The sequence below is a fragment of the Heliconius melpomene genome, chromosome 18, assembly GCF_056956725.1.
Source record: "Heliconius melpomene rosina isolate 202511_hmr_F chromosome 18, ASM5695672v1, whole genome shotgun sequence".
NCBI classification, from domain to species: domain Eukaryota; kingdom Metazoa; phylum Arthropoda; class Insecta; order Lepidoptera; family Nymphalidae; genus Heliconius; species Heliconius melpomene.
Window position 1 is genome coordinate 998,040 of NC_140406.1, and position 24,689 is coordinate 1,022,728.

Here is a 24,689-nt window from a genome sequence, read left to right on the forward strand (position 1 = left end):
GTAATATAATTGTTACTTAATTTTAATCATAAAAACTATATATCATCTTCTTTTAGTAAAATGCTCATATTGCGTGAGTTGTTGTATTCGAATATGATATAATAGTAGGGGCGGCGAAGAGGGGACTTTGTGGAGTCATTCGAGCGCATCAGATTAAGATACTGGGGATTCCTTGTACTCGGTTACGTACTTCCACCAAATATGAGCTTCCTATGTATGGCCGCGCGTCTAGGATAAAGGATCAGATTAGTAAAAAAAAATTGATCATCGGACATTCTCGAGCGCGTCAGATTAAGATAGGGTAAGTTAGTTACATGCTAAATCGTGTGTATTCCACTAATCTGACAATTTGAGAGTGACGCAAAGGAGGGAGAGGGCTCCAAAGTTGTAAAAAAAAAACGTTATCTGGACATTCTCGAGCGCGGCTAATTTTTTTTTATTTTGAAGGGAATCATTCAAGGATTACGAAAAACATATAATCTGACAAATTCCACAAACCGAAGTAATAGAAATTGATTGATAAAGTTTAATATACCTAAGAATTGCATATATTCCTCTCACCGTATTTCTATTCCTATCGCACTCTTTTTTTATTTATTGGTCCCTAACTCATCAATGAAGATGATAAATTTAAAAAAATACTTGAAAAAAAAATTTTTTTTGTACTTTTTTTTTATAAATACAAGTATTCTATTTCAAACATACATTCTTTTAGTTACATTCTATTTCTTGAGCTTTTCTATTGATTGCGTTCAATGAATAAAAAAATTGAGGCCAGTCGTGGCGCAGTGGCACAAAGTGTGACAGTAAAACAGACTGGTTGTGGGTTCAATCTCCATTCCAGGAGATGAAATATTTATTGAAATTTATATTTCCATTTCTTCGCTCTGGTGTCGAGGCAAAACAGTGACGTTAAGTGCTGCTACTCAACACTCAATGCCTTCAAAATTTGGCAGAAAGTGGGGAACAGAGTGTCTTAACCTTAGGTTCCCTCTGTCTACCCTGCTGTGTGCGGGATACAACGTAAAGCTGACTTGTTTCTTGTATTGGTTTAAAAAAATATTAATAATTGTCAGATTAAGCAAGTCCCTTCAGATAATCGTCTGATTTTGAGATATCACGTCTAGAGCATGAAGATAAACCATATATATCTTAATCTGACGCGCTCGAGTATTTCAAGATGACGATTTTTTTTTTGCATTTTCAAACAACGATTACGAGCTTGCGTCACATCCAAATCGTCAGATTATTACATAAGAGCTTTTTTTTAGGTTCACTTAACACCCCCTTAGAAAATCTGACGCGCTCGGTAATATTTTTTTTTTTGCCATTTTTAACTCTTACGTACGACCACCTCCACCACGGAAACTGTCAGATTAACATATTTTCATGCTTAAGAAGACGTAGGCAATTGATGATATCAATATCTGACGCGCTCGAGTATGTCCATGGAACAGTTTTTTTTTACATTTTTGAAAATCTATAACCCCTCAGCCCACCGGTGAAACGAAATTTTTTATATGACATTTTTTTCTTGTTATCATCTAAGCTTCGCAACCCAATAGGTCTCCATGACGCTCGAGTGACTCCACAGTTTGCTTCGCCTCCCTAACTATAACGAGAAAATTTAAATTAAGAACTGGTAGAAATCGTGTCCCGATGGTCTTTTGAGATTACTTTTTTTTTCGATTATCAAGTTATATACAATAAATGCCTTTAGGAATTTGTATATTTGGTTAAAGAGTATTTTTCTTTTACTTATACATCTAATAATAATAGCTATATTTATTTCTGTACATGGATGATCTAAAATTATTTGCGTCACAACGTTCTGATCTTATGCGGCTACTAATGGTTACTCAAACTTTTAGTAGTGATATAAGAATGGAATTTGGCGTCGATAAATGTGCGACCATGCATGTAGTGCGGGAGAGTGTGATAAGATCTGATAATATTTGCATTTCAGATTCTGTTTCCTTCAGAACTCTTGGTGAAGGTGAGACTTATAAATATCTTGGAATGTCTGAAGCACTGGGTATTGATGAACGGAGCATAAAGCAATTGGTGAAGGAGCGTTTCTTTGGTCGCCTGAAAAAAGTACTTGGCAGTTTTTTATCTGGTGGCAACAAGGTGCGTGCTTTTAACGGTTGGGTTATGCCACTGTTAGCCTATACTTTTGGCATTGTGAGATGGACACAGACTGAGTTAGACTCTGTAGATCGCCAAATACGTAAATTGTTGACGACATACCGAATGCACCATCCGCGTTCGTCTGTAATGAGACTGTATATCCCGCGTAAGTGTGGAGGTCGTGGCTTTTTAAATGTCAAGAACCTCCATAACCACGAGGTATGTAGTCTTAGAGAATATTTTCTCAAGATTGACGTGGATATGCACAAGGATGTGGTAACAGTTGACAAAGGCCTTACTCCTCTTTCCTTGGGCAAAGAGAACTGGCGTCGGCCTGTAGTACTTACTACTTCTGATCGCACGGCTGTATGGAAGAGCAAGGAGCTACATGGTAGATTCCATAGAGCCCTAGTGGGCCAGGACGTGGATACTGCTTCATCATTATCTTGGTTACAGTTCGGGGATCTTTTCGGAGAAACTGAAGGTTTTGTCTGTGCAATTATGGACGAAGTTATCAAGACACGGAACTACCAGAGACATATTATGAAAGATGGCACTATCGACATCTGCCGGGCGTGTCATCGACCTGGCGAGTCCCTCAGACATATTGTCTCTGGTTGTTCTCATCTTGCTAATGGCGAGTATTTGCATACCCACAATCAAGTAGCCAAGATAATACACCAGCAACTTGCTCTTCAGTATGGCCTTGTAGAATTGGAGGTGCCTTACTACAGGTACAATCCCATGTCTGTTCTTGAAAATAGCTGTGCTTTGCTCTACTGGGATCGGTCTTATTATCGGTATTATTACTGACAGGTATATTGTTGCCAATAGACCTGATATAGTACTAGTAGACCGAGTGGCGCACCACGCAGTGATTGTTGACGTTACTATCCCACATGATGACAATCTCGTGAAGGCCGAAAAAGAAAAACAATCTAAATATTTGGACCTAGCCCATGAGATTACCGCCATGTGGGATGTCAATGCGACTATCATTGTGTCGATAGTGGTTTCAGTTAACGGTTTACTAGCGAAAAGCCTCGACCAACACCTTAAGAGGCTATCGCTTAGCTGTTGGATCAAGAACCGGATACAGAAGGCAGTATTACTTGAGACGGCACGTATTGTGCGGAGGTTCCTCTCTCTCGAGCCCTAGCCACCGATGGCTTGGACCCTTGTCCCGCCCTCGGAAGAGTCGTTTTTTTTTTATATTTTTAAATGTATCTTTTTTATAATAATTTATATTTAAAAATGTAAAATTGATTAACTAATTTAATAAAAGTATATTAAAGTATAGGTATATTTAAATTAGAAGTTAGTAATTAGCAGTTGACGAAAAAATAATATATGGAAGATAAAAAAATTGGTCAGTAGTGTTTTAAAATAACATGCTAAATTAGCAACAACTTTATGAGCAATTAATTTTGTTTAATTAAATTGAATTGAATTCTTGATATATGGCGTTTCGAGCGTGCCAGTTGAGCACAATAATAATTAAGTTTTTTGACATTATTAATATTCTGTGGCTTGAAATCGTAGTTTTTGACATTAGAATTTTGACAAACTGTCATCCTTTAGTCAACTTCGACTGTTTTGCTTGCATTTGCACTTATTTTCTGTATACTGATTTTAGTGGCCATATAAATAAAATATTAAAATAAGATAATTTAATGAATCTTTAACTGTAGCATTCTTTATTTATTGATTTTAAGTAATCATGTCATCTAGTCGATCCAAATCCTCCATACTGGATAAACCTTTAAGCAAAGGAAAAGGGGAAGTTTCTTTGGCTCTCTACGCCCTGTTGTTTTCAGAGATTGTTCAATATTGCCAAAATAGATCACATTCTATTCATGAGCTGCAAACCAAGTACGTAGCTACGTTAATTTATAAAGTTGACAGCATTGTAGAACAGTTGGGATAAGAGTAATTCCAAACAACATTCGATGTATTAGTAATTTCTGTTATTTGATATTTCCTTGGTTAGTTTAGTCAAAGTGAGGATTCACCTACCCTGCATGCAACCGAGTACTATAAGCATACATTAATGAGAGTCACTAATTATTTTGTATTTTTTATAGACTATCTGAAATGGGCCATGATGTTGGAACAAGACTACTTGATTTATATTTTGTAAGGGAAAGAAACAGTAAGAGGGAAATCAAACTACTTAACATGTTACTATTTGTCAAATCTACTCTTTGGAAGGTAATATGTTTTGTTTCAGCCTCACATTTTATACATACAGGGAGAAAATACCCAGAGTTACTGGTTAAAAAAAACAATATAATTTTTCTTTCATTATACACATTTTTATATTGGTACAGAAAATTTTTCAGATATTTTTTCAAAATTTTATTTTAGATATTATTTGGTAAAGAAGCAGACAAATTAGAACATGCAAATGATGATGAGAGGACTTATTACATAATAGAAAAAGATGCTTTGGTAAGTCACATTAAGCGTCTGTTATAATAAAAAAAAAACATTTCTTGAAATGATAAAACACAAATCTAACCGCACAGCATGTCACAAACTTATATATATCATCCACACCATCTGGATGCGTGGCACTCCACTACTGTGCGGTTTCGTAGGAATTTCCTTCCACGCGCCACCGAACTGTGGAATAGCCTACCCGCGGCAGTGTTTCCAGGTCGGTACGATATGGGTACCTTCAAAAAGCGCGTCTATCTCCACCTCAAAGGCCGGCAACGCACCTGTAGCTCCTCTGGTGCTGCACGGGGTCGTGGGCGGCGGTGATCATCTTCAGATGACCCAAACGCTCGTTTGCCTTGTCCTTTTTCCATAAAAAAAAAAATCTATTAAATCATGTAAAGATAATAATCATTTTAAAACTGAAAAGACCCAACAACACATTTTAAAGGTTTTTGTAGTTTTTTCAAATATTCTTAAAAAATATTTAAATCTGTCTAGGTCAGCTCCGAACATATGCATATACAAACATGCAAAGGATGAAAATTTTAAGAATCACATAGTCTCACTATTAGGATGATGAACCCTACATTGTTTTTGTTAATATTTGAGGTCAGATATTTTTTTTCACTAAATGAAAAAACAAGACAAATTAATGCCTTAATTTTTTTTTCAGGTTAATAAATTCATAAGTGTACCAAAAGACAAAGGCTCTCTCAATTGTGCTTCATTCAATGCTGGAATAATAGAAGCTGTTTTAACTAATGGAGGATTTGTAAGTACTCTTATACTATACTTCTTAATACATTTTGTGACACTAACACAGCATGTGTCTGTAGAAGTGACAATGGAAAGGAGGAAATGAATTATTTTCATTTCCTCCCTCTCATAGTAGTACTCTAGAACACTCGACATCCTTTGTCTCAAATATTATGGGGGATGGCGTGTCTTAACACTTTGCAGGATACAGTGTGAATATGGCTTGATATTCACTTAGGGGAGTAAAATATTTTCATTTCCCATCTCTGATGATAAAGTGAGTTCTGTTACTCAACTGTGTCTACAATTCAAACATAGTGTTTTAATACTATTTCCTCTCTGTCAACTATAAGAATAGCTAATCATTCCTTATTCTGGTCACTACCCAACAACTGCAAACTAAGAAGATAATTAAAAATGTTATAGGTTCTTTGTGCCGCCCTGCTATCTGTATTAATATTATAAAGATCAACTGTTTGTTTAGTTAAACATGCTATGTTAGAATTTTATAATTATTTCCATTTGCCTATAAAAGGTAATTCTAAGAGATGACGCTTTAAAAAACAATATGGTGAATTTTAATATTTTCCTTTTTGCAGCCAGCCAAAGTAACAGCACATTGGCACAAAGGCACCACCTATATGGTCAAGTTTGAAGATTTTGTTATAACCAGAGACAAGTGTTTAGATGACCGATAAATCAAAATAATAAATTTAAATTAGGCTTATGTTATCTTTATAGTTTGTGAATATAATGAAAAAAATATACTTTTAATGCATTGTCCTTTCATAATTTAAATGTAAAAATGGCTTTTAGTTTTAATTTTTTTATGATGTTCTAGAAACTTTATGCTACATTTTTTTTCTTAACTTCACCCTGTATCCCATGCATAACAGGGTAGGCAGAGGCGACCTGGGAACTTAGTATTATGTTACATTTATTCACTACTTTCCTCCGAATTGTGGAGGCATTGCATGTTTACATATTATGAAGTAATAATGTTTCACAATTTAATTTTATAAGCAGCATTGTCAAAAAATCTAAATATTATAAAAAAGGTAAATAAATAAAAAATATATGTTTAAGCAAGTCTATGAATTCTATCTTTATATCTAATTCGTCCACATCTACAATCTTCATCAAATTTATTTCTTTGTGTTTTAATTAAATAGCCATAAACAAACATTGGTAAAATCATAAGGAACCCTGTCAACGCACTCCTTGGGGTTGCTTTAAAATATTCATATTGATAGGCCTTGAGTGATATAAATCTTTGATGTGCAGGATCAAACTAGAAAAGATAAACATATTTTTTTTAATTTCATGCTGTATCTCACATTTGTATTGATGTGAGTATTTCATTCTTCCAAATGTGGAAACAGAAATTCATTCTGTCATTTCAGCAATTCAGTCTTGCCAGAGTGGAAAATTGAAATCATAATTATTATGATTAAAGCTCTCTAAATCTATACATATAAGAGAGTAAAAATGGTGCGTCTGTTGTCTCAAGTACATTAAATATATTCACAAAATAATAATTGATGGGGGTTTAGAAACACTAATAGAGCACAAATCCACAAAAAAATGTCTGATTGTACAGACAATAAACAGTTATTCATCTGTTTGTATACACTAATCTCCGGAACTACTGAACGGATTTGAATGAAACTTTTTTGGTTGAGTAGCTGTTATGTCTACATCTAGGCTATATTTTATTTTGAAAATCTGGATACCTGATGTGGAACTTTAACAGCCTGTCTAAACTATAAGAGATATACTGCCTTGGGGAAAATTGAACAACATAACAAACAATTTCCATCCCACATAACAAAAATGAAGGTCTGGAGTACCCAACATGGAACTCTAGCAGCCCATCTAATTTCTAAGATATGTAAATATACCGTCTTAGTAAAAGTTGATCAACATAAATGAGCAAAGCCACGAGCGGGCCGCTAGTTGATAAATAAATATAATAAATATTATAATGATAGGGGAAAAAAGTATGGGACAACAACAGATGCTAACAAAAAACGATTATAGTAATTTAAATAAATAAATAATGATTTATGCTCATTGTATGCAAAAGTAGAATCTTAATATTATGGATACAATTGTGGATATTTTTCTCCCTTTACTGCTAACAAATTCCAAGTCTAAATTATAACAGATTAGGTATACAGAAACAATGCCAAGACACTCCATTGTTCATTTTCTCTTCAAATTTGAGACATTGTGTGTCAAGTGGTACATCTCAATGACACAAAAATAAGTAAATTAATAATTATATTATTTTTAAATAAAATACAACTTACAACATAACCTGCTTCTTGAGAATGCTTGCAAGGATCTGTTCTTAATTTTAAAAATTCTTTTCTATATTTTTCTCTTCTTTCTATCTGTTTCTTAATTACATCACAATCAATATCAGAAAACCTACAATCATCCATGCTTGTTATTTTTTTTTCTATTATTTCTTAGTTTTCTAACTTAAATTAACCTTTTTTAATAATGAGATATTTTCAAATTTGTATTATTAAAGAAAATTTACAACAAAACTCAGTGAATTTATTTTTTTTAAATAGTTATATTCAAGATCAAATTTGTTACAGCCAGTATTATTTCTAAATGGACAGTTGAGGAAAAAAACATTTAACAAATAAATAAAATTAAATGTATTAAAGATTATAACAAGCTATATTTCTAAACATAATTCCCATGTACTTCACTTGATTTAACACAGTTTGAAAAGCCTGTCCTTGTATAAAAGTTCTCCGTTTCTGATTTTAGCCTCCCGGTTGTCTCGGTCAGTTTTGATAATATATCCATATACAAGCATTGGAATAACAACGGTGCATACACCGAATATAGAGGTCCTTCGATTCGGTTTGAAGTGATCGAATTGAGTTACTTTCATAGAAATATATCTTTGATGGGCTTCATCGAACTAAAAGAAAGCATTAAATATTTATAAACAAATAACAAACAGAAAAAAATAATTACGTAATGAAACTTACAACATAGCCAGCTTCGGAGGCGTTTTTCCAAGGATTTGTTCTTTGTTTCAAGAATTCACGTCTCATATCAGCGCGTCTTGCAGCCTGCGCTTGGATGAGTTTGAAGTGGCCTTCAGATATTCCATATTTTTCAGCCATTGTTACCGAATATCGAATTGTTTTAACAATTGGATTTGGAAACCATTGAATTGCAGGTTATTTACTGTCAAAATATTTGACAGCTGTCAGTTAAAATGTCATTTCGTTTTGACATTTATATTTAATATTCTTTATCTGAATGTACATTATGAATAAACAGATAATTAAGACTGCACACTGGCAAAGATAGCGGTTGTGGGAACAAGTATATTATATATTAGATTTTATTTGTACTTATGTCACAATATTTTCAAAACAACGATGTAGTACTTTTTGGTCTTTGGCCCCTCAGTATGCGGAATAAAAAGCGCGGATTGTAATATTATACACAACGTTCCTTTGTCTTTCTCAGAATATTAAATAATGAGCACGGAAATAGGCACAGCATACATAAAAAAACACAGATAGATTGTAACAGTTTGTATAGACAATAGAACTTAATTGAAACAATTACTAAATTTGACCCAAACAAATATACAAATAAATAAACAAACGGGGTGAGCTAAATAAAACCGCTTAAAAACTAGCAACATTTATTCTATGAACGAACGATAAATAAACATAGACAAGTGAACGAATCAACATCTTCCGGTAACCATCTTTTCGATTCCCCTTGTTGTCGTTGTCAGATCGGCGATTTTTGTAAAAAGCCGCAACCATGGGTCGTATGCACGCACCTGGGTAAATTTACGTTAATTTAATTGGGCTATATATAATCCACAAAATTTATATATAATTTAATGTTAAACAACTTATTTATTAGCAAAAGTGACAGTCTAACCTATACTCGACGTTCGAGCGTACCACATGGCGTGTTACAACAGTGTGTTATTTTGTGTTTCAGTAAGGGTATCTCGCAGTCGGCGTTACCGTACCGCCGCAGTGTTCCTACATGGTTAAGATTAACCGCAGACGATGTTAAGGAACAAATATTCAAGCTCGGCAAAAAGGGTCTTACTCCCTCACAAATTGGTGTGTATTCATAATTTCTTGTCTTATCATTTTCAGTTATTCGTAGTGATTATAATTAATTTGAATCTATATAGTTATATTTCGAGTGAAATAACATATATAACTTGAAAGTCTAAAATATCACAAATTAATTTAAGTACAAAATTCGTTTAAACCTGTAAGCCAGCATTGACCCGAAATTGAAAAATTTTCTTAAATAATCATATTAAATAACTAAATTTATAAAATTACAGGCGTCATGCTCAGGGATTCACATGGAGTGGCCCAAGTGAGATTTGTCACTGGCAAAAAGATCCTACGTATCATGAAAGCTATGGGCCTTGCTCCCGATCTACCCGAGGATTTATACTATCTTATCAAGAAGGCAGTAGCCATGAGGAAGCATTTGGAACGTAATAGAAAGGACAAGGACAGCAAATTTAGATTGATTCTTGTCGAGTCTAGAATTCACAGACTGGCTCGTTACTACAAGACTAAGAGTGTGCTTCCCCCCAACTGGAAATATGAGTCTAGCACCGCCTCTGCTTTAGTGGCTTAAGTTTAAATAAACTATGTAAAATTTCTGTTTTTGTTATTTTTTTGTCTAGTTCTTAAAAGTGAAATTATTGTTTTTTTTGAGTTTCACACTGTATCCCGCACAGAGCACGGTAAGCAGAGGGCACCTTGTGTTAAGACACGGCATTCCCCACTTTCCGTCAAATTGTTGAGTGTAGTGGCGAAACTCGATGCCGCGCTTTTCGCCGCGTTCGCCTCAACTCCAGAGTGAAGAAATAAAAATATAAAGTTAAATAAATATTTCATTTCCTCAAGTGGGGATTGAAACAACCAGTTACGTTTATAGTCGGACTTTGTGCGCCACGGCTAGCCTCTTCTAAAATTTAAAAAATAATCTTTAATCATTGATAATTGGAGGAATTTATTTTTGGCTTAATCAAAATATACAATAAAAGTAGTCAATCATGGCGCGAGAGCACAAGTGTGTGAACGTAAACATGAGTGATTGTGGCTTTGATTTCCACCCAAGGAAATGAAATATTTGTATTTTCATTTCTTTCTTCTGCCTATGCTGCTGAGTGCGGAAATAAATAAAGCTGATAACAAAAATATAGCGGCAGCGGCACAACGGTGTAACATTTATATTTCCATTTCTTCGCCCTGGTTTTGAAGCAAAGTGTGGTGTTGAGTTCTGCCACTCAACACGCAATGCCTTCAGAATTCGGCAGATAGTGGGAAACGGAGTGTCTTAACACTAGATTCCCTCTGCCAACCTTACTGTGGGATACAATGTGAAACTGAAAAAAAAATTAACATCAATTAAGGTAGGCGATCTTGTCAAGACAAGTGTCAACTTGTTTTAATGAGAACCCACACAAAGTAATGGTTACTTTTAAAATTAAAAATATTCTATATTCAAATACACTATCATAAGCACTTTTGATCTTTTTCTTTTTTTTACATTTGGACATTTTCTTTATGCTTTAAAAGACCATGAAATTTTATGATAATAGTAATTAAACAATTTTCATACCAATATATTATATACCCATACATTTGTATGATATTCCACAGCATTGGGAAAATAGAAAACAAGAATGAATCCTCTTACCACTAAATTCAAGTAATTCTTTATTCTGATAAACTTTTGTAAGTACATTTTGAAATCATCCAATAAGTACATCCAATTCAATAAATATAAGACTTACAAGCTTAGAAGGCAGTTCTGCTGAGAAGTCTAGGTTGCTTTGTCTAGTCATTAGCGCATCTAGAGATATTTTCTGGGCAGGGGGCCTGAACTTTAGCTTTGAACAAGGTTGTTTTTTTAGCTAGAGCAAATTTTGTTGTAAGTAAAATTTCTGGAGTGAGCATGGCCCACCTGGCTCCCTCCTCTACCAACAGCATATACTATACAGGGAAGATAACACAAATAGTTTATCCATTAACAAACTCATTCTAATGACTCTAAATTATTATCTAAGAAGCACTGTACCCTACTTTGTGTTAATAAAATATTTAATTGAGAGCAATATCTGTCACATTTAATTGAATATCACAATGTTAGTGTATTATTTAATACATAACAAATATAATGATTATAAACAGTAATTGGAAAAGGAAACAAACAATATTGAAAATATATTTTATAATGATACGCCTATGAGTAACAAGAATTAGAAATTAGTAAAACAATTGTAAAATTTAAAACCTCTACACTTTAATTATACACAATCTTTCAAAGAAAATGTTAAATATTCACTTCTATACATTTATATCAATAGAATGTCCACAGAATTAGTTTATACATATGGATTCCAATTACTTCCATCTTCAGGGTGTAGATTATTTGTTATTAATAAAACAACATCAACAATCCACCAAATACCTACTCCACCTAAAGTTAAAAGCTTTCCAACAGCTGTACCAGTTTGACCCAGACAAAATCTATCCATTCCAAGGAAACCAAGAAGAATGCTGTAAATCAAAGTAGTAGTGAAATAATGTCCTGAGTATCTAACACAAGGAAATCCGTCTTTCAAGAAGCTTCGGTTCCCGTAACACTCAATACCATCTAACGCCTTACACTGCACTTGTGTTCGTTCTACATTCTCGTATCTAACACCTCCAAATTTAACGCAACCATGTTTTACTGCTTTTTTAGCGGTTTCGTTGCCTTTGTGATCGACTGGCTCGTCGCAGTCTAGGAACTCGAGGGGTAGAAAACTGCATTTCACCAATGGACCAAGAGGACGATATGGTTCTTTGAAATATGGGTCACTTTCTGTAGTACATAATGGAAGGAACAGGAAAACTATCCAAAGCAATTTCATAATTTAGTTTTGTCTTTTATATAACTTCATATCGAAAGGGAAGGCAAAAGTAGTTGTGTTGTGTACTCTACAGTATTAACTTTAACTTAAAATCTTTCATCAGAGATTTTAAAAGGTAAATAAAATATAAATTATTAATGAAATCCTCGAGTATTGTATTATGTTGAGTTTGACAATTTTACAGTTTATAAAGCATGCTTGTTATTATCATATATGGTATATATGAGCAACATATTTTGCTGCTTTCTATAATATTTAAATTTTGATATTCCAGTATGTTTTTTTTATAACATCTTTTAAATTAATAAAGGATCATTTATTACAGAAAGACGATTAAGAAGTAAGATATGTAATATTTATATAATTTAAAAATTTAAACTTATAAAATAGCCATATCCGTAAATGCTACCTTACTATTGTAATTTGTGACATTTGACACTTGCTGTCATTACTGTTACTATTAAAATTAATCTTTGGTGATCTTTGGGCTTTGCCTTTTTATTCCTTTTGTGATGATTCTTATTTTCGCAATACATTAAAATTAAGTTAAAATGGACGTGTTTAACAAATTTTATTCATCCGTTAGTAATACAGTGTCACAATTGTCCGGAGTCCTGCCGGGAAACCCAGTTACAAGGGAATTTGAAGCGACTCAATACATAGCTAGCGCGGGCCCTGGTAACTTATAAGATATAATATTGTACCTACCACTCTTTACTGGTACATAAATTAATAAATATTGATTATTTCTAGGTCTATTATGGAAAGTTTACAAAGGCTTCAAAAAATCTACAAAACAAGAAGCATCAATATTTGTATTCGAGAAAAAACAATTGGACAGATGGTCGAAAACGGACAGAGACATTATGATCGATATATTAAAACGAGGTATTGTACAGCTCACAAAACTGAGACACCCACAAATATTGACAGTGCAACATAGTTTGGAAGAAAGCAGAGAAAGTTTAGCTTTTGCCACTGAACCTGTATTTGCAAGCTTAGCTAATATCCTCGGATATTCCGAAAACATGCCTCAACCGATACCAACAAACTTAGTTAATTACAAATTATATGAAGTTGAAATTAAATATGGCTTAATGCAAATAGCCGAAGGTCTAGCTTTCTTGCATAATGATGTTAAACTTCTTCATCATAACATCTGCCCTGAATCTATAATTGTAAATCAACAGGGAGCTTGGAAAATATTTGGTTTCGATTTCTGCATTGCTAATCAGAGTATGGCAGGATCAGCTCCTTTTTGGCCATTTAATGAGTACTGTCAAGCCATGCCACCATTAACACAACCTATTTTAGATTATTTAGCACCAGAATATATTTTATCGGCTACACATTCCCCAGCTAGTGATATTTATTCACTTGGCATGTTAATTTACTCAGTTCATAGTACAGGGCATCTAACTCTAGGTAATATTGGCAATGATTATGCAAAGTTCAAAAGATTTGTTAATGAAATAAGAAATTTGCCACCTTCAAGACTACTTTGTGTGAATGAAGGGTTAAGGGAGTTTGTAAAATTGATGCTTAATGTCACTCCTGAATTACGACCTGACCCTCATCAATTCTTGAAGGTATGTATAACATTATTTATTATTTGTTTATGGGTTTCTAGTTATTCTTGTCATATTTCAATCTATTTTGATTTATTATTTATTATAGATATTTTTATTTATTATAATTCTATTAAATATTTATATTTCCTTGCTCTGATAACAAAAATGGTGTTCATGATTTGGTGGAATGTGGGGAATGGATGTGTGTTAATGGGAATTGAAGTATTTTAACACTAGGTTCTCAAGTTCCCTCTGGCTACCTTAATTGAAACTTGGGTGGTTCCCAAGAGGCATGGATTGGTCGTCCAATGATATGATATTTCTAATATTTATCTGATTTAGACAGATGAGTAAAATTATAACAAAGAATTTTATAAAAAATTAGATTATGAAAACAATATCTTTGTGTAAAGCACAAAAAGATGTGGTCTCTATGCATAGGAGAAGAAGCCTCTGGGCCCGTTTTCTATGCCAGCCTGCTATATCCAAAAGGTGTATAATAAAAAAAAGGTAAACTAAATACTTAAAAAAATATATTTTTCAGATCCCCTATTTTGAAGATATTGGTGTGAAAACATTGAATTACCTTGACTCACTATTCCAATGGGACAATTTACAGAAATCGCAATTTTATAAAGGCCTCCCGCAAATAATACAAAAAATGCCGCATCGCATTTGCATTTACCGTATCCTACCGTGTCTCACAAAGGAATTTGTTAATCCACCTATGGTGCCCTTTGTACTACCAAATGTTCTACTTATAGCCGAGAATTCAACAAAAGAGGAATATGCTAAGTATATCTTGCCTGTGCTTAAACCTGTCATGTTAATCCAAGATCCAATACAAATTTTGCTAATTTTCATGCAAAAAATGGAGCTTCTCCTAAAACTAACTCCAGGGGATGAAGTAAAAAGTGACATATTACCAATGTTATATCGTGCGTTAGAATCAGATGCTCAGCAAATACAAGAATTGTGTTTATCAGTGTTGCCAACATTTGCCTCTTTAATAGATTACCCGGCTATGAAGAATGCATTGTTGCCACGTATAAAAAGACTGTGTTTGGGTACAAATTATATATCTGTGAGAGTTAATTGTTTATTATGTTTGGGGAAATTGTTGGAGCATTTGGACAAGTGGTTGGTTTTGGATGAAATTATTCCCTTTTTACCACAGATACCGTCTCGGGAGCCGGCGGTTTTGATGGGTATTTTAGGTAAATAACAAGCTTAATATACAAAATATGTACTATGGAAATAAATTAAGTACAACAAAGCTAAGACTAAAATAGCAGATATTTGTATTTAATGTTTTTTTTCATTTAGTTAACATAATATAATGTTTGGCCTTCTAAGAGGTATATACTGTAAAAAATTTCAATTCTCAGGCATATACAAACTAGCACTCAGCCACAAGAAACTAGGTATAACTAAAGAAGTGACGGCAACCAAAGTATTACCCTTTCTCATACCATTGTGCGTAGAGAATGGCCTAACCTTAAATCAATTCAACGCTCTAATATCTTTAGTGAAACAAATGATAGGCAAAGTTGAAACTGAACATAGGACAAAGTTGGAACAACTCAATTCCATTCAAAATGAATCCAAGTAAGTTTATTGTTATTTCTTTGTTTTATTTTATTAGTGATATTTTTGAGTATCTTAAATAATATATTGAATGGATTATTAGAATATTTCAAAATGCAGTTGTAAGTTTTTTTAAGCTCAAGGTAAAATTTTTTTTTGAGTGATTTAACAATTTATTGAATTCTATTTGAAATATTTTTTGGTATTTAAAAAAAAATCAGTTTCACTCAGTATCCCGCACACAGCAGGGTAGGCAGAAGGAACCTAGTGTTAAAACACTCCGTTTCCCACTTTCAGTCGAATTTTGGAGGTATTGCGTGTTTAGTGGTGAAACTCAGCACCGCGCTTTGCTTCGCCAGAGTGAAGAAATGGAAATATAAATTTAAATAAATATTTAATTTCCTCGAGTGGGGATCGAATCTACAACCGTCATGTTATAGTCAAACTCTTGGCCTTTTACCTGGGCCTTTTTGGTATTTAATCGAATTATTTTGGAATTATTACGTTTACTTCTTAAACGTGATATATTATGTGATTATTAATAACGTCATTATTATTATAAAAAAGCTAACTTCAAGCTGTATCTAGCACATAGCAGGCTAGACAGTAGAAACCTACTGTGATATTGATTAATTAGTCATCAAATTTTATTTTCTTAATTTTTTCTATAACATTTATATTACTTTTTTAAAAATCATTATACGAGATATTGCGTGCTCTGCGGCTTAACAAGAAAATGACAATAATGAATTCTCTCGAGTGGAGAACTCCAGAACTGTCGCGTTTGCCGTCATGCCCCCCATTGCAAATTTTACCCAAAATGTCTTTTTTTTTCAACAGAGTAATGGAGCAAGCACTAACACAACCAGAAAATTTAGTGTCAACTCCGCAAAATGATATTGACAAAATGTTTTCTGGACTCGGGATAGACCCTTTTGCCTTCAACTCGAAGCCGGAAAAAAGTGAAACGACAGCAAAAAATAATGACGCAAGCTCACTAAGTATTGAGGATAAACAGAGGTATTAATATATTTTTTTGTATATTTGATTTTTATTAGTTTCAGATTGTGTCCTACATAAATAGTAACTAAGCAAGTGATAGGTAGAGAGAACCTAGTACAGACACACCGATTTCCGCGTTACATCCAATTCTATATAAGTAATATGTGACATGTAATTTAATTGCCTGAGTAAGTTAATTAAATAAATAAACATTGTAGAGTTAGATGTTCTGATCTTGAACTTTTCCTAACTGACAATTGACATTGACAACTGACTGTCGTCCTTTGAATAAACCCAAGTCAAAAAACTTTATGTTTATTATTCATATACTCCTCATTATATCATATACCTAAAAATGTTTCTTTTTAAAAATATTACTTGTTGTGCATCCCTTTATCTCAACAATTTACTATATATAAGAAAATGTTTGCTTAATTTATATTTTTTCTTACTTACAGAATAGCCCAACAACAAGAGACAGCAAGAAAATTCTCAAAACAATCACCAAATGTAATCCCCACCCCTTCAATTATACCCCCTCCGCAAACCCCTAAACCTGTTGACCTAACCAGTTCCCTTTTGCAAACAAATCTAAATCAATTAACAACTAAATATCAACCAAATCAATCAACCAAGCCTCAATTTATCAATCAGTCTGTCCCAAATTATAACCTAAATATGGCTAATCCCACTTTTGCCTTAAATACATGGACGGGTCCGTCAAATGTAGTAAATCAAAGTACAACAGCCAATTTCAATAATAAATGGGCAAATAATCAAAATAATCAAACTAATATGAAGCAAGACTGGTCAGCATTTGAATCTCTTTTACCTACACAGACGCAAAATACTAATACTAATAATAATAATAATGTAAAAAAATTGAGTAACAGTGAAATGATGGATTTGTTGAGTTAAATTGTATTTTAAAAAATGGATTTATTATTTTTTTTATTAAAATTTATTTATAATCTGTGATTTGATAGGCAATTATAATTTAGATTTCAATTCTTAGAATCTAAAATTCGTCAATTGCGTGAATTAATATAACAAGATTGTTTTTAATGTCTTTAATATGTTTTCAACTTGACTTATTTTGTAAACATATAGAAAAGATAGAATTCTGTTATTTTCATTCATTGTAGATTGAGCGTGGAAGAATATTATGATTTGAAATCAATACTTTTCCAGTTGGAATATGAACTTATTATAATTCCTAATTAAACACCATGCCTTAAAAAAACATATAAAAATGACAAAAATTAATATTATTACTTTTTTTGTATAAAATAGTATTCAACCATATAATTTATTAATTAATTATGATCACATTCTCTGCTCACATGCTTGCACATCATGCTCACATTTGTCAAGACAACTAACTTTTCAAATCGTCGCAAAAAATTAAATCGATGTGCGCGCTTACATTTAATTTGCGATCCAATGTATGGATGGCCCCTAACAAAAAATAAATAGGAATATATATTGTTAGAAATAATTAGAAATAATGACCATAGAGGTTATATAAGAACGACTCTAATTACTGGCTGGCACTTTTATGGGCTGTCAACGACGACCGAAAGAAAAGGATCGCTAACGTCACTCTGCCCGATGGATTCTTTAGAACCAGATATTGTTATTAGACTGCTAGATAATTCCCTTTGGTTGTTTAATAATTATTTGAAGCCTTGTTTTAATTCATTACCTTTCCCACTTTATTTAATATTTTCAATAGTTTCTAACAATATATATTTTTTAATTTTATGGTATACTCTTTTACACAATGGTGTCGAACACTTTAATTTTAGGTATTATTATGGTAATTTTGAAACATTCCTATTACTATATTACTTTATTTATAGATAATATTATTTTATAAGTTGTAGCAATAATAAATTTGTATAAGATAAGCTATAATATGGAACAAAATATTTATGTCACTGTTAATTCGGTAAATTAAAACAAAAATTAAAAAATCATATTAACTTTATTTTGTCAATGAATTTATTTTCTCACATTTATCAATGTACTTAAGTACTTATATTATCATTTTATAAATAAAAAACTGCAATGCTTATGTTAAAATAAAATAATAGTATTAAAATATTGTAATTTATAACTAATTTTGTAAATAATTCCATTTCATTTATATAAACTTTCTTTGTTGTTGAATGTGAACGCGACGGTAGTGGGTTCGATTCCCACTGGGGTGAATGAATCCTGATTTTCATTTCCTCGCTCTGGTAACAAGCAAAAGCGCGGCATTGAGTTCAATTCGTACCACTCAACAAACTATATCTCGAAGATTGTGTGGAATATGAAGTGTCACTGTCACGTTATACAGTGTTAAGTTGCTATATTATTTTACACGTTACACTGTTTTACATAGTTAGCACTGAAACATTTTATTTTATTGTATAGTTAAGTAATGATCTCCTATATAATAAAAATTATAAAAATCTCGCTTGTTTTTTATTTCGCTATGACTTTACGGTTCTTTTGAATTGTAGAACATAATTACCAGAATCTTCTTTCATGCAAAAATTATTTTGGAAAATGCGCTAGATTATTTTATACTGATTTCATCAAAAATTAAGAAAAAAGAAAATGTATTTTTTGGAAATAAAAGTATATTTAACACGTTTTTGATATAGCTAGGTTTTATTATGACTGACCTTTATTAATCCTTCATATTTATTAAGTATAAAGGGGCAGCAATGTTAATTATGAATTATTAAAATTTAAATAAAAATAAAATCTTAAAAAAAAATAACATTCAGTAAAGCTACTTACACTAAAGTTGTTCAAATTTAGCGCTACGACAAGTCATATGACAGTCGACACAGACTATATAAGCCTTTACAAAAACGGTACGGTACGGTAACTCATTCATAAAATCATTATTTATACGATAAGTTATTATCTATGACTATACAATTATTTACCTATAATAAATAAATTTATCTTCGTCTTCTAAACGATGATATAAAGAACACACACGCTGTGCCCGTTTGTAATAAGCTAGCAATGAAAAAACAAGTTTTATATTCATAATTATATGCAAGAGACCAAATCAATAAAACTATAGCAACTATAACGTTAGCTGAAGTCATGGTGGCGGTGGTATCGAACTCATTTAAAGCATTATATAATGGTTGCTGTAAAATACTTGATGCAGCAGTCGAAAATCCAGCAAACATGCACCAGACGACGAGGAAACTTTTGCTAACAGACAGAGTAATACCTGAAAAAAAAATATTTTATTAGTGAAGTAATGGAAATAATATTTTTATCACAAGTCTATCAGGTACATACAATAAAGCAGAAATATTTAATTATTAATTATTCGGATGCAGTTAAAAAAAAATATATTTCTGCAAATTTTTAAGATATGCATGTTTTTATTTAACTTTTTTATAATTTTTCCTGAAAAAATATTAAATATACTTATATTAAATTACTCGACCACATGAGATTCAAAATGCTATGGTTTTAATCTATAAATAAATTACTTAAATTAATAAACATATTCTGGTACTTTTTTAGTTACTCACCATAGAAGCCCATTGCACCCGACCACATGAGATTCAAAATGCTATTGTTTTAATCTATAAATAAATTATTTAAATTAATAAACATATTCTGGTACTTTTTTAGTTACTTACCATAGAAGCCCATTGCACCGCATACACAGAAGGCGGCACATAGTCTTGCTTTTTCATTAATATTCTTTGGTAAAGCTATGCAGAATAATATGAATAATAGAGCAGCTACGTGAGCAATCGCTGTCACTGATGCCACCTAAAAATAGTGTTTAATAAATTAGTTTAATACAAATTACTTTATTATTGTAAAACAAAATATTAAAATATTAAATCGCCGTATACTATCAAACCATTTAGATTGATATATTTATTTGATGGCGGACTTCACGTTTTATCTTGCCAGAGCGAGAAAGAACTTTAAATACACCGAATTATTAGTGGTATTGAACGATGGTCTTAAATAACGCATATAGAAGAGTCCCCGTATCTTGTACAGGGTGAGTCATATTGAACTTTCCGATTTCAATAAGGTGTGTATTAAAAACAAAGCGACATGCAGTAAAAATTATTTTATTGTTTGAAAGCACATAACATGCAGTTTTAATTTAGTTGGTTTTAAAAATGATATCCTGTAAATGTCTACCTCCATTGACCACACACTGCTGAAGCCTTTCCCGGAAGTTGTCCATTACTCGTCGAGTCATATTCAGCGGAATAGCATTGATTTCTTCCGTGATTGCAGCCTTCAGTTCATCGATGGTTCGGGGACGATGCGTGTACACCTTTTCCTTCAGGTAACCCCAGAGAAAGAAATCGCAGGGGGTTAAATCAGGTGATCTCGGCGGCCACCCAACGTCACCTCGCAAAGAAATGAGATGACCGGGAAACATTTGTCGCAGGATTTCCATTGAACGCCTGGATGTATGGGCTGTAGCACCATCTTGTTGGAACCAGATGTTATCGTTGTCATGATTCTGCGTTAATTCCTCCAATTTCGGTTTCAGAAAAGTTTCAAGCATGTCGCAATACCGAGCAGAGGTAACTGTGACGACTTGACCATCTTCTTCAAAAAAATAGGGACCCCACACACCAAACTCTGCAATAGCGCACCACACTGTCACTCGAGGGCTGTGAAGTGGTCGTTCGTGTAGGTTTCGTGGGTTATTCTCAGCCCAGTATCGAAAATTCTGTTTGTTGACAGTTCCGGCGAGGTGAAAATGTGCCTCATCACTGAAGATCAAAACAGCAGTGCAGGGGATCTGCTGAATGTCGCGGCATAAATTTGTTCGTGTGTCTAAGTCTCTAACTGTTAATTCTTGCACTACCTGAATCTTGTATGGGTGAAATTTAAGGTCTCTATGCAGTATTCTGCGGACACTACTGAAAGATAATCCTAGTGAAGCGGCATGTTTCCGAACAGAACGCCGAGGGGATTGTTGAATTGAAGCCCGCACTCTATCCACGTTTTCCGCTGACGTTGACGTCCTAATTCGGCCTTGTGGTCTTGTTTTTAATGCTGATGATGTTGCTCTAAAATTTGATACCCAATTTCTGATTGTTGGTCCAGTGGGAATGGGATCACGTCGACCAATAGCAAAATGTGAACGGAACGCACGCTGTGTTGTGATCACGGAGCCGCCATTTTTAATAAACTCTTCAACTACGAACGCACGATGTTGTCCCGACCAAGCCATTGCTCACACTAAAACTGCATGTCATGGCGCGTCTAATGACACCATCCCCACCCTTCTACTCCTTCCCTTCTTCGTGCAACGTCCTTCCAAAACCGGAAAGTTCAATATGACTCACCCTGTATTAGAAGATCATGTCTTTCGATTGGAAAAATATAGAAATGTGACAAAATCGGTTAAAACCAAACCGTTTTTTAATTGCAATAGGTATAGAGAAATAATAAAAGTATTTTATGTATTTAATGATGTACATAGCTAATTCCATAACATTTTTTATAAGTAAATGTGTTTAGAATTATTATGTGTGCTGTTCAATGTGCAATCAGTTTTAAATATGGCTTTTTACATCGCTAATAAAGCTTTGTTTTTGTTTGAGACATTTACCTAACATACGTAATATGTATTAGGGACTCACCCTACCCTATCTTAAATAATATTAAGCATTTCTCCGTACTATTCTACTTTAATCAAACAGATCTTCAAATTAAAAATATTACTTACCGACCAAATATTCATAGATGGATTCAGTTCCCATAACATCGGCGGAAATACCAGTCCAAGAATAAGTATAGAGTACGTAGTACACAAATGTAAGAGCGTGTATAAATAGAAATTTAAATCAAGCAACATATTCATGATTGTGATAAAATTCTTCTTCAACGACGCCGTCCTTCTAGCAGTACCTGGAGTTATATCAGAAGAAAACACGAGGCTACCTGAATGGGCGTTTACTGTCGTTTCTCTGTACAAAGGCTGTGGCATTTGCCCATCTCTATCTATACTTTCAAGTTCTTGATATCCACTAACACCACCATACTGAGTTATATCGAAAGCTCCGAAATCAGAAGAAAATCGATTTGATGAACGATCGAACATTGTGCTAAAATCTGAGGAAAATCGTGGCTGAGTGTTGTTTTCTCGATTCTGCATTTCAGGATCGAGAACTTCTCTAGCATTTCTGCGGGAATTGTATACAACAACGTCAGTTTCTTCGTCTTGGGTCGATACCACATTTTCTGCCACCGTGGCTGGCCTTGTCCTATTCTCTTGTGATTGACGCTGATTTCCTTGATTTTGATTCGAGAAAATGACTTCATCATCGTCTTCTACAGCCCTAAGCATATTATAGGTAGTTCGGATAACTTTTTCTATATAAATCGGTCGAGTATATGCTGCTAGGAAGAAACAGTTCTGCATGATAATGGCTCCGTAGATCATTATCACTATATCACCCGTGTATACAGTGCAAAGGTATCCAACTAGTAGTGTCACCAAGACATTCCCCAACGAAGGTGCCATTCGTACAAGTCTTTGAGCAACCGTGATCTTTTCTCTGAAATAATGTGTTATGATAACTTCTGTTTGCTGTCCTGTCAAAGCACAACCAGCACCTAAAATCACAAGAGAAACAAAAATATCATAATAAGTAATTAGGTCACAAAATAAAACAGAAGAAGAGTCTAGAAAAGAAGTTTTCTTGTTATAGCCTCGCTTGGTCGTTATTTAGAGCGATCTATACTTATGCTCAGCTCACTTTAACGTTTTAATTAGTAGATATTACATATAATTCATTACGCTATTGATGTGAAAAATGTTTTTTAAATATATGCCCGTGAAAGACAATAAAGGCCAGTCGTGGCGCAGGAACACAAGTGAGTGACTGTAAATGTGACAAGATACTTATTTCACAACTTTCTGCCCCGATTTGTCACATTATATGCTGAGTGGTGGAACCACACAACAACATATATTATCTCTAGGTTCGCAGGTTCCCTATTCCTACCCTAAAACAAATGTTCATACTTGTTCGCGTGTAATGTACCTATTTGAATTTATTATAAGATTTAACTACATAGTGCCTAAGTAGTACTATAGTTTCTCATCGCAATAATACGAAATATATAATAATAGAATATTTGAAAATTTAAAACACTATTATACATTAATCAATATAAAATTATAATTTCAAACAAAACAAAAGGATCCAACTCTACCAAGTTAATCATTATGTAAACAAGTGTTCTAAGAACAAATGTATTAATGAAGACATATACATAATATAATATAACGTAAGTACTTCAAAACAATGACAAAGTGGCAAATAATAGTTGGCCAATAAAATATTATATCTGTCACCTATAATGGTTTAGAAACGTTCAATACATACAAAATAACAAATTATAATTCGCGTCACATAGTGTGACCTTCGTCTCGTTTAAATTAAAATGAATATTTTACATATTTCTCAATGGGACCGTGAAATTTGTACTCACCAGCGAAAATTCCCGCAAAAATATTCACAATATGATCGTTGCTGTTCATATTTGTTGAATAGCTGGACAGCAGGATTCCTGCTACAGTCAGACAGAGGCCGGCCAGCGCAGTGAATCTTGGCATATTAAATATTTTTAGTACAACTCTACACCATGATTCTAATAGAAGTCTTATTACTACCATAATAACTGGCACTAGTGCTATATCAACGTCCCATATCCTCATTTTTTCTCCTTCTTCATGATCCTCTTCTTTAATTGATTTTAAAATAACAAGTCCATACAAAATCAATACTGTTGGCACTGTTATGTGATACACTATCGCTGAAAACACAATAAGCCATCCGTAACCACCATCTGGAGGAGTTGGGCCTATTTCCGGCTGGGAAGCCACCACTCGGTCCAAATGCAAGTTTTCCACCCTAATCTCATCCCTGTCCTCCCGCACGGTTTCATTTCGAGGGTTTTCCATGGTTTTTAGCCAATAAACAACGCCTTCATGACCATAAAGGTGGTCTTAGAAAAATGCACTAGATATGGACGTGTTATCTTATCATTATCGCTTCTTGTAATCTAGTGTTCTATATTATTCGAATTCACCGCCACTCCAACTATGTTTATGTGTTTTGAAATTTTACTTTATCTGTGTAAATATGTGCTTTTAATTTATAAATACTTTCTTATTATGATAGATAATAATAAGTAATTCAAAAACTACTTAAATTTAATATGTTTTCCTATTA

General features: G+C 33.3%; 6 protein-coding genes and 1 long non-coding RNA gene across 7 annotated transcripts; 3 read left to right on the plus strand and 4 right to left on the minus strand.

Moving 5' to 3' along the window:
- Positions 1-3,724: 3,724 nt before the first annotated feature.
- LOC146529109 (uncharacterized) lies at positions 3,725-7,775 on the minus strand. Its single transcript, XR_014879040.1, has 2 exons — positions 7,641-7,775; positions 3,725-4,933 (listed from the first exon to the last, which is right to left on the minus strand). It is a non-coding gene; the product is annotated as an uncharacterized LOC146529109 (long non-coding RNA).
- On the plus strand, positions 3,851-6,413 carry Trs31 (trafficking protein particle complex subunit 31). The gene is made up of 5 exons (XM_085202293.1): positions 3,851-4,002; positions 4,215-4,341; positions 4,498-4,581; positions 5,246-5,344; positions 5,928-6,413. The coding sequence occupies exons 1-5, from the start codon at positions 3,851-3,853 to the stop codon at positions 6,024-6,026; spliced, it is 561 nt and encodes a 186-aa protein (XP_085058419.1). The 3' UTR covers positions 6,027-6,413.
- Positions 7,521-8,570, minus strand: ND-B15 (NADH dehydrogenase (ubiquinone) B15 subunit). The gene is made up of 2 exons (XM_085202296.1): positions 8,343-8,570; positions 7,521-8,272 (listed from the first exon to the last, which is right to left on the minus strand). Exons 1-2 carry the CDS (start codon positions 8,478-8,480, stop codon positions 8,060-8,062), a joined length of 351 nt encoding a protein of 116 aa, XP_085058422.1. The 5' UTR covers positions 8,481-8,570; the 3' UTR covers positions 7,521-8,059.
- A 431-nt stretch (positions 8,571-9,001) lies between these two features.
- Positions 9,002-10,015, plus strand: RpS13 (ribosomal protein S13). The gene is made up of 3 exons (XM_085202295.1): positions 9,002-9,161; positions 9,325-9,452; positions 9,686-10,015. The coding sequence occupies exons 1-3, from the start codon at positions 9,139-9,141 to the stop codon at positions 9,988-9,990; spliced, it is 456 nt and encodes a 151-aa protein (XP_085058421.1). The 5' UTR covers positions 9,002-9,138; the 3' UTR covers positions 9,991-10,015.
- A 1,560-nt stretch (positions 10,016-11,575) lies between these two features.
- amrt (TM2 domain-containing protein 2 amaretto) lies at positions 11,576-12,463 on the minus strand. The gene has a single exon (XM_085202294.1). The coding sequence runs from the start codon at positions 12,275-12,277 to the stop codon at positions 11,747-11,749; it is 531 nt and encodes a 176-aa protein (XP_085058420.1). The 5' UTR covers positions 12,278-12,463; the 3' UTR covers positions 11,576-11,746.
- A 249-nt stretch (positions 12,464-12,712) lies between these two features.
- Positions 12,713-18,899, plus strand: LOC146529114 (SCY1-like protein 2). The gene is made up of 6 exons (XM_085202300.1): positions 12,713-12,955; positions 13,031-13,866; positions 14,393-15,065; positions 15,237-15,456; positions 16,276-16,455; positions 16,896-18,899. Exons 1-6 carry the CDS (start codon positions 12,829-12,831, stop codon positions 17,353-17,355), a joined length of 2,496 nt encoding a protein of 831 aa, XP_085058426.1. The 5' UTR covers positions 12,713-12,828; the 3' UTR covers positions 17,356-18,899.
- LOC146529115 (uncharacterized) lies at positions 18,406-24,524 on the minus strand. The gene is made up of 4 exons (XM_085202301.1): positions 23,947-24,524; positions 22,175-23,064; positions 20,103-20,238; positions 18,406-19,681 (listed from the first exon to the last, which is right to left on the minus strand). The coding sequence occupies exons 1-4, from the start codon at positions 24,416-24,418 to the stop codon at positions 19,398-19,400; spliced, it is 1,782 nt and encodes a 593-aa protein (XP_085058427.1). The 5' UTR covers positions 24,419-24,524; the 3' UTR covers positions 18,406-19,397.
- Positions 24,525-24,689: the final 165 nt, after the last annotated feature.

Bases quoted from the DNA above. Each gene is read 5' to 3' on its own strand.
- Trs31 (XM_085202293.1), top strand. From the start codon at position 3,851: ATGTCATCTAGTCGATCCAAATCCTCCATACTGGATAAACCTTTAAGC. The intron at 4,342-4,497 runs GTAATATGTTTT...ATTTTATTTTAG, and splicing joins TCAAATCTACTCTTTGGAAG to ATATTATTTGGTAAAGAAGC. The intron at 5,345-5,927 runs GTAAGTACTCTT...TCCTTTTTGCAG, and splicing joins TTTTAACTAATGGAGGATTT to CCAGCCAAAGTAACAGCACA.
- ND-B15 (XM_085202296.1), bottom strand. From the start codon at position 8,480: ATGGCTGAAAAATATGGAATATCTGAAGGCCACTTCAAACTCATCCAA. The intron at 8,273-8,342 runs GTAAGTTTCATT...GCTTTCTTTTAG, and splicing joins CCTCCGAAGCTGGCTATGTT to TTCGATGAAGCCCATCAAAG.
- RpS13 (XM_085202295.1), top strand. From the start codon at position 9,139: ATGGGTCGTATGCACGCACCTGG. The intron at 9,162-9,324 runs GTAAATTTACGT...TTTGTGTTTCAG, and splicing joins GGTCGTATGCACGCACCTGG to TAAGGGTATCTCGCAGTCGG. The intron at 9,453-9,685 runs GTGTGTATTCAT...ATAAAATTACAG, and splicing joins TCTTACTCCCTCACAAATTG to GCGTCATGCTCAGGGATTCA.
- amrt (XM_085202294.1), bottom strand. From the start codon at position 12,277: ATGAAATTGCTTTGGATAGTTTTCCTGTTCCTTCCATTATGTACTACA.
- LOC146529114 (XM_085202300.1), top strand. From the start codon at position 12,829: ATGGACGTGTTTAACAAATTTTATTCATCCGTTAGTAATACAGTGTCA. The intron at 12,956-13,030 runs GTAACTTATAAG...GATTATTTCTAG, and splicing joins CATAGCTAGCGCGGGCCCTG to GTCTATTATGGAAAGTTTAC. The intron at 15,457-16,275 runs GTAAGTTTATTG...TTTTTTCAACAG, and splicing joins TCCATTCAAAATGAATCCAA to AGTAATGGAGCAAGCACTAA.
- LOC146529115 (XM_085202301.1), bottom strand. From the start codon at position 24,418: ATGGAAAACCCTCGAAATGAAACCGTGCGGGAGGACAGGGATGAGATT. The intron at 20,239-22,174 runs GTAAGTAATATT...CACTATTTTTAG, and splicing joins CATCTATGAATATTTGGTCG to GTGGCATCAGTGACAGCGAT. The intron at 19,682-20,102 runs GTAAGTAACTAA...TTTTTTTTTCAG, and splicing joins CGGTGCAATGGGCTTCTATG to GTATTACTCTGTCTGTTAGC.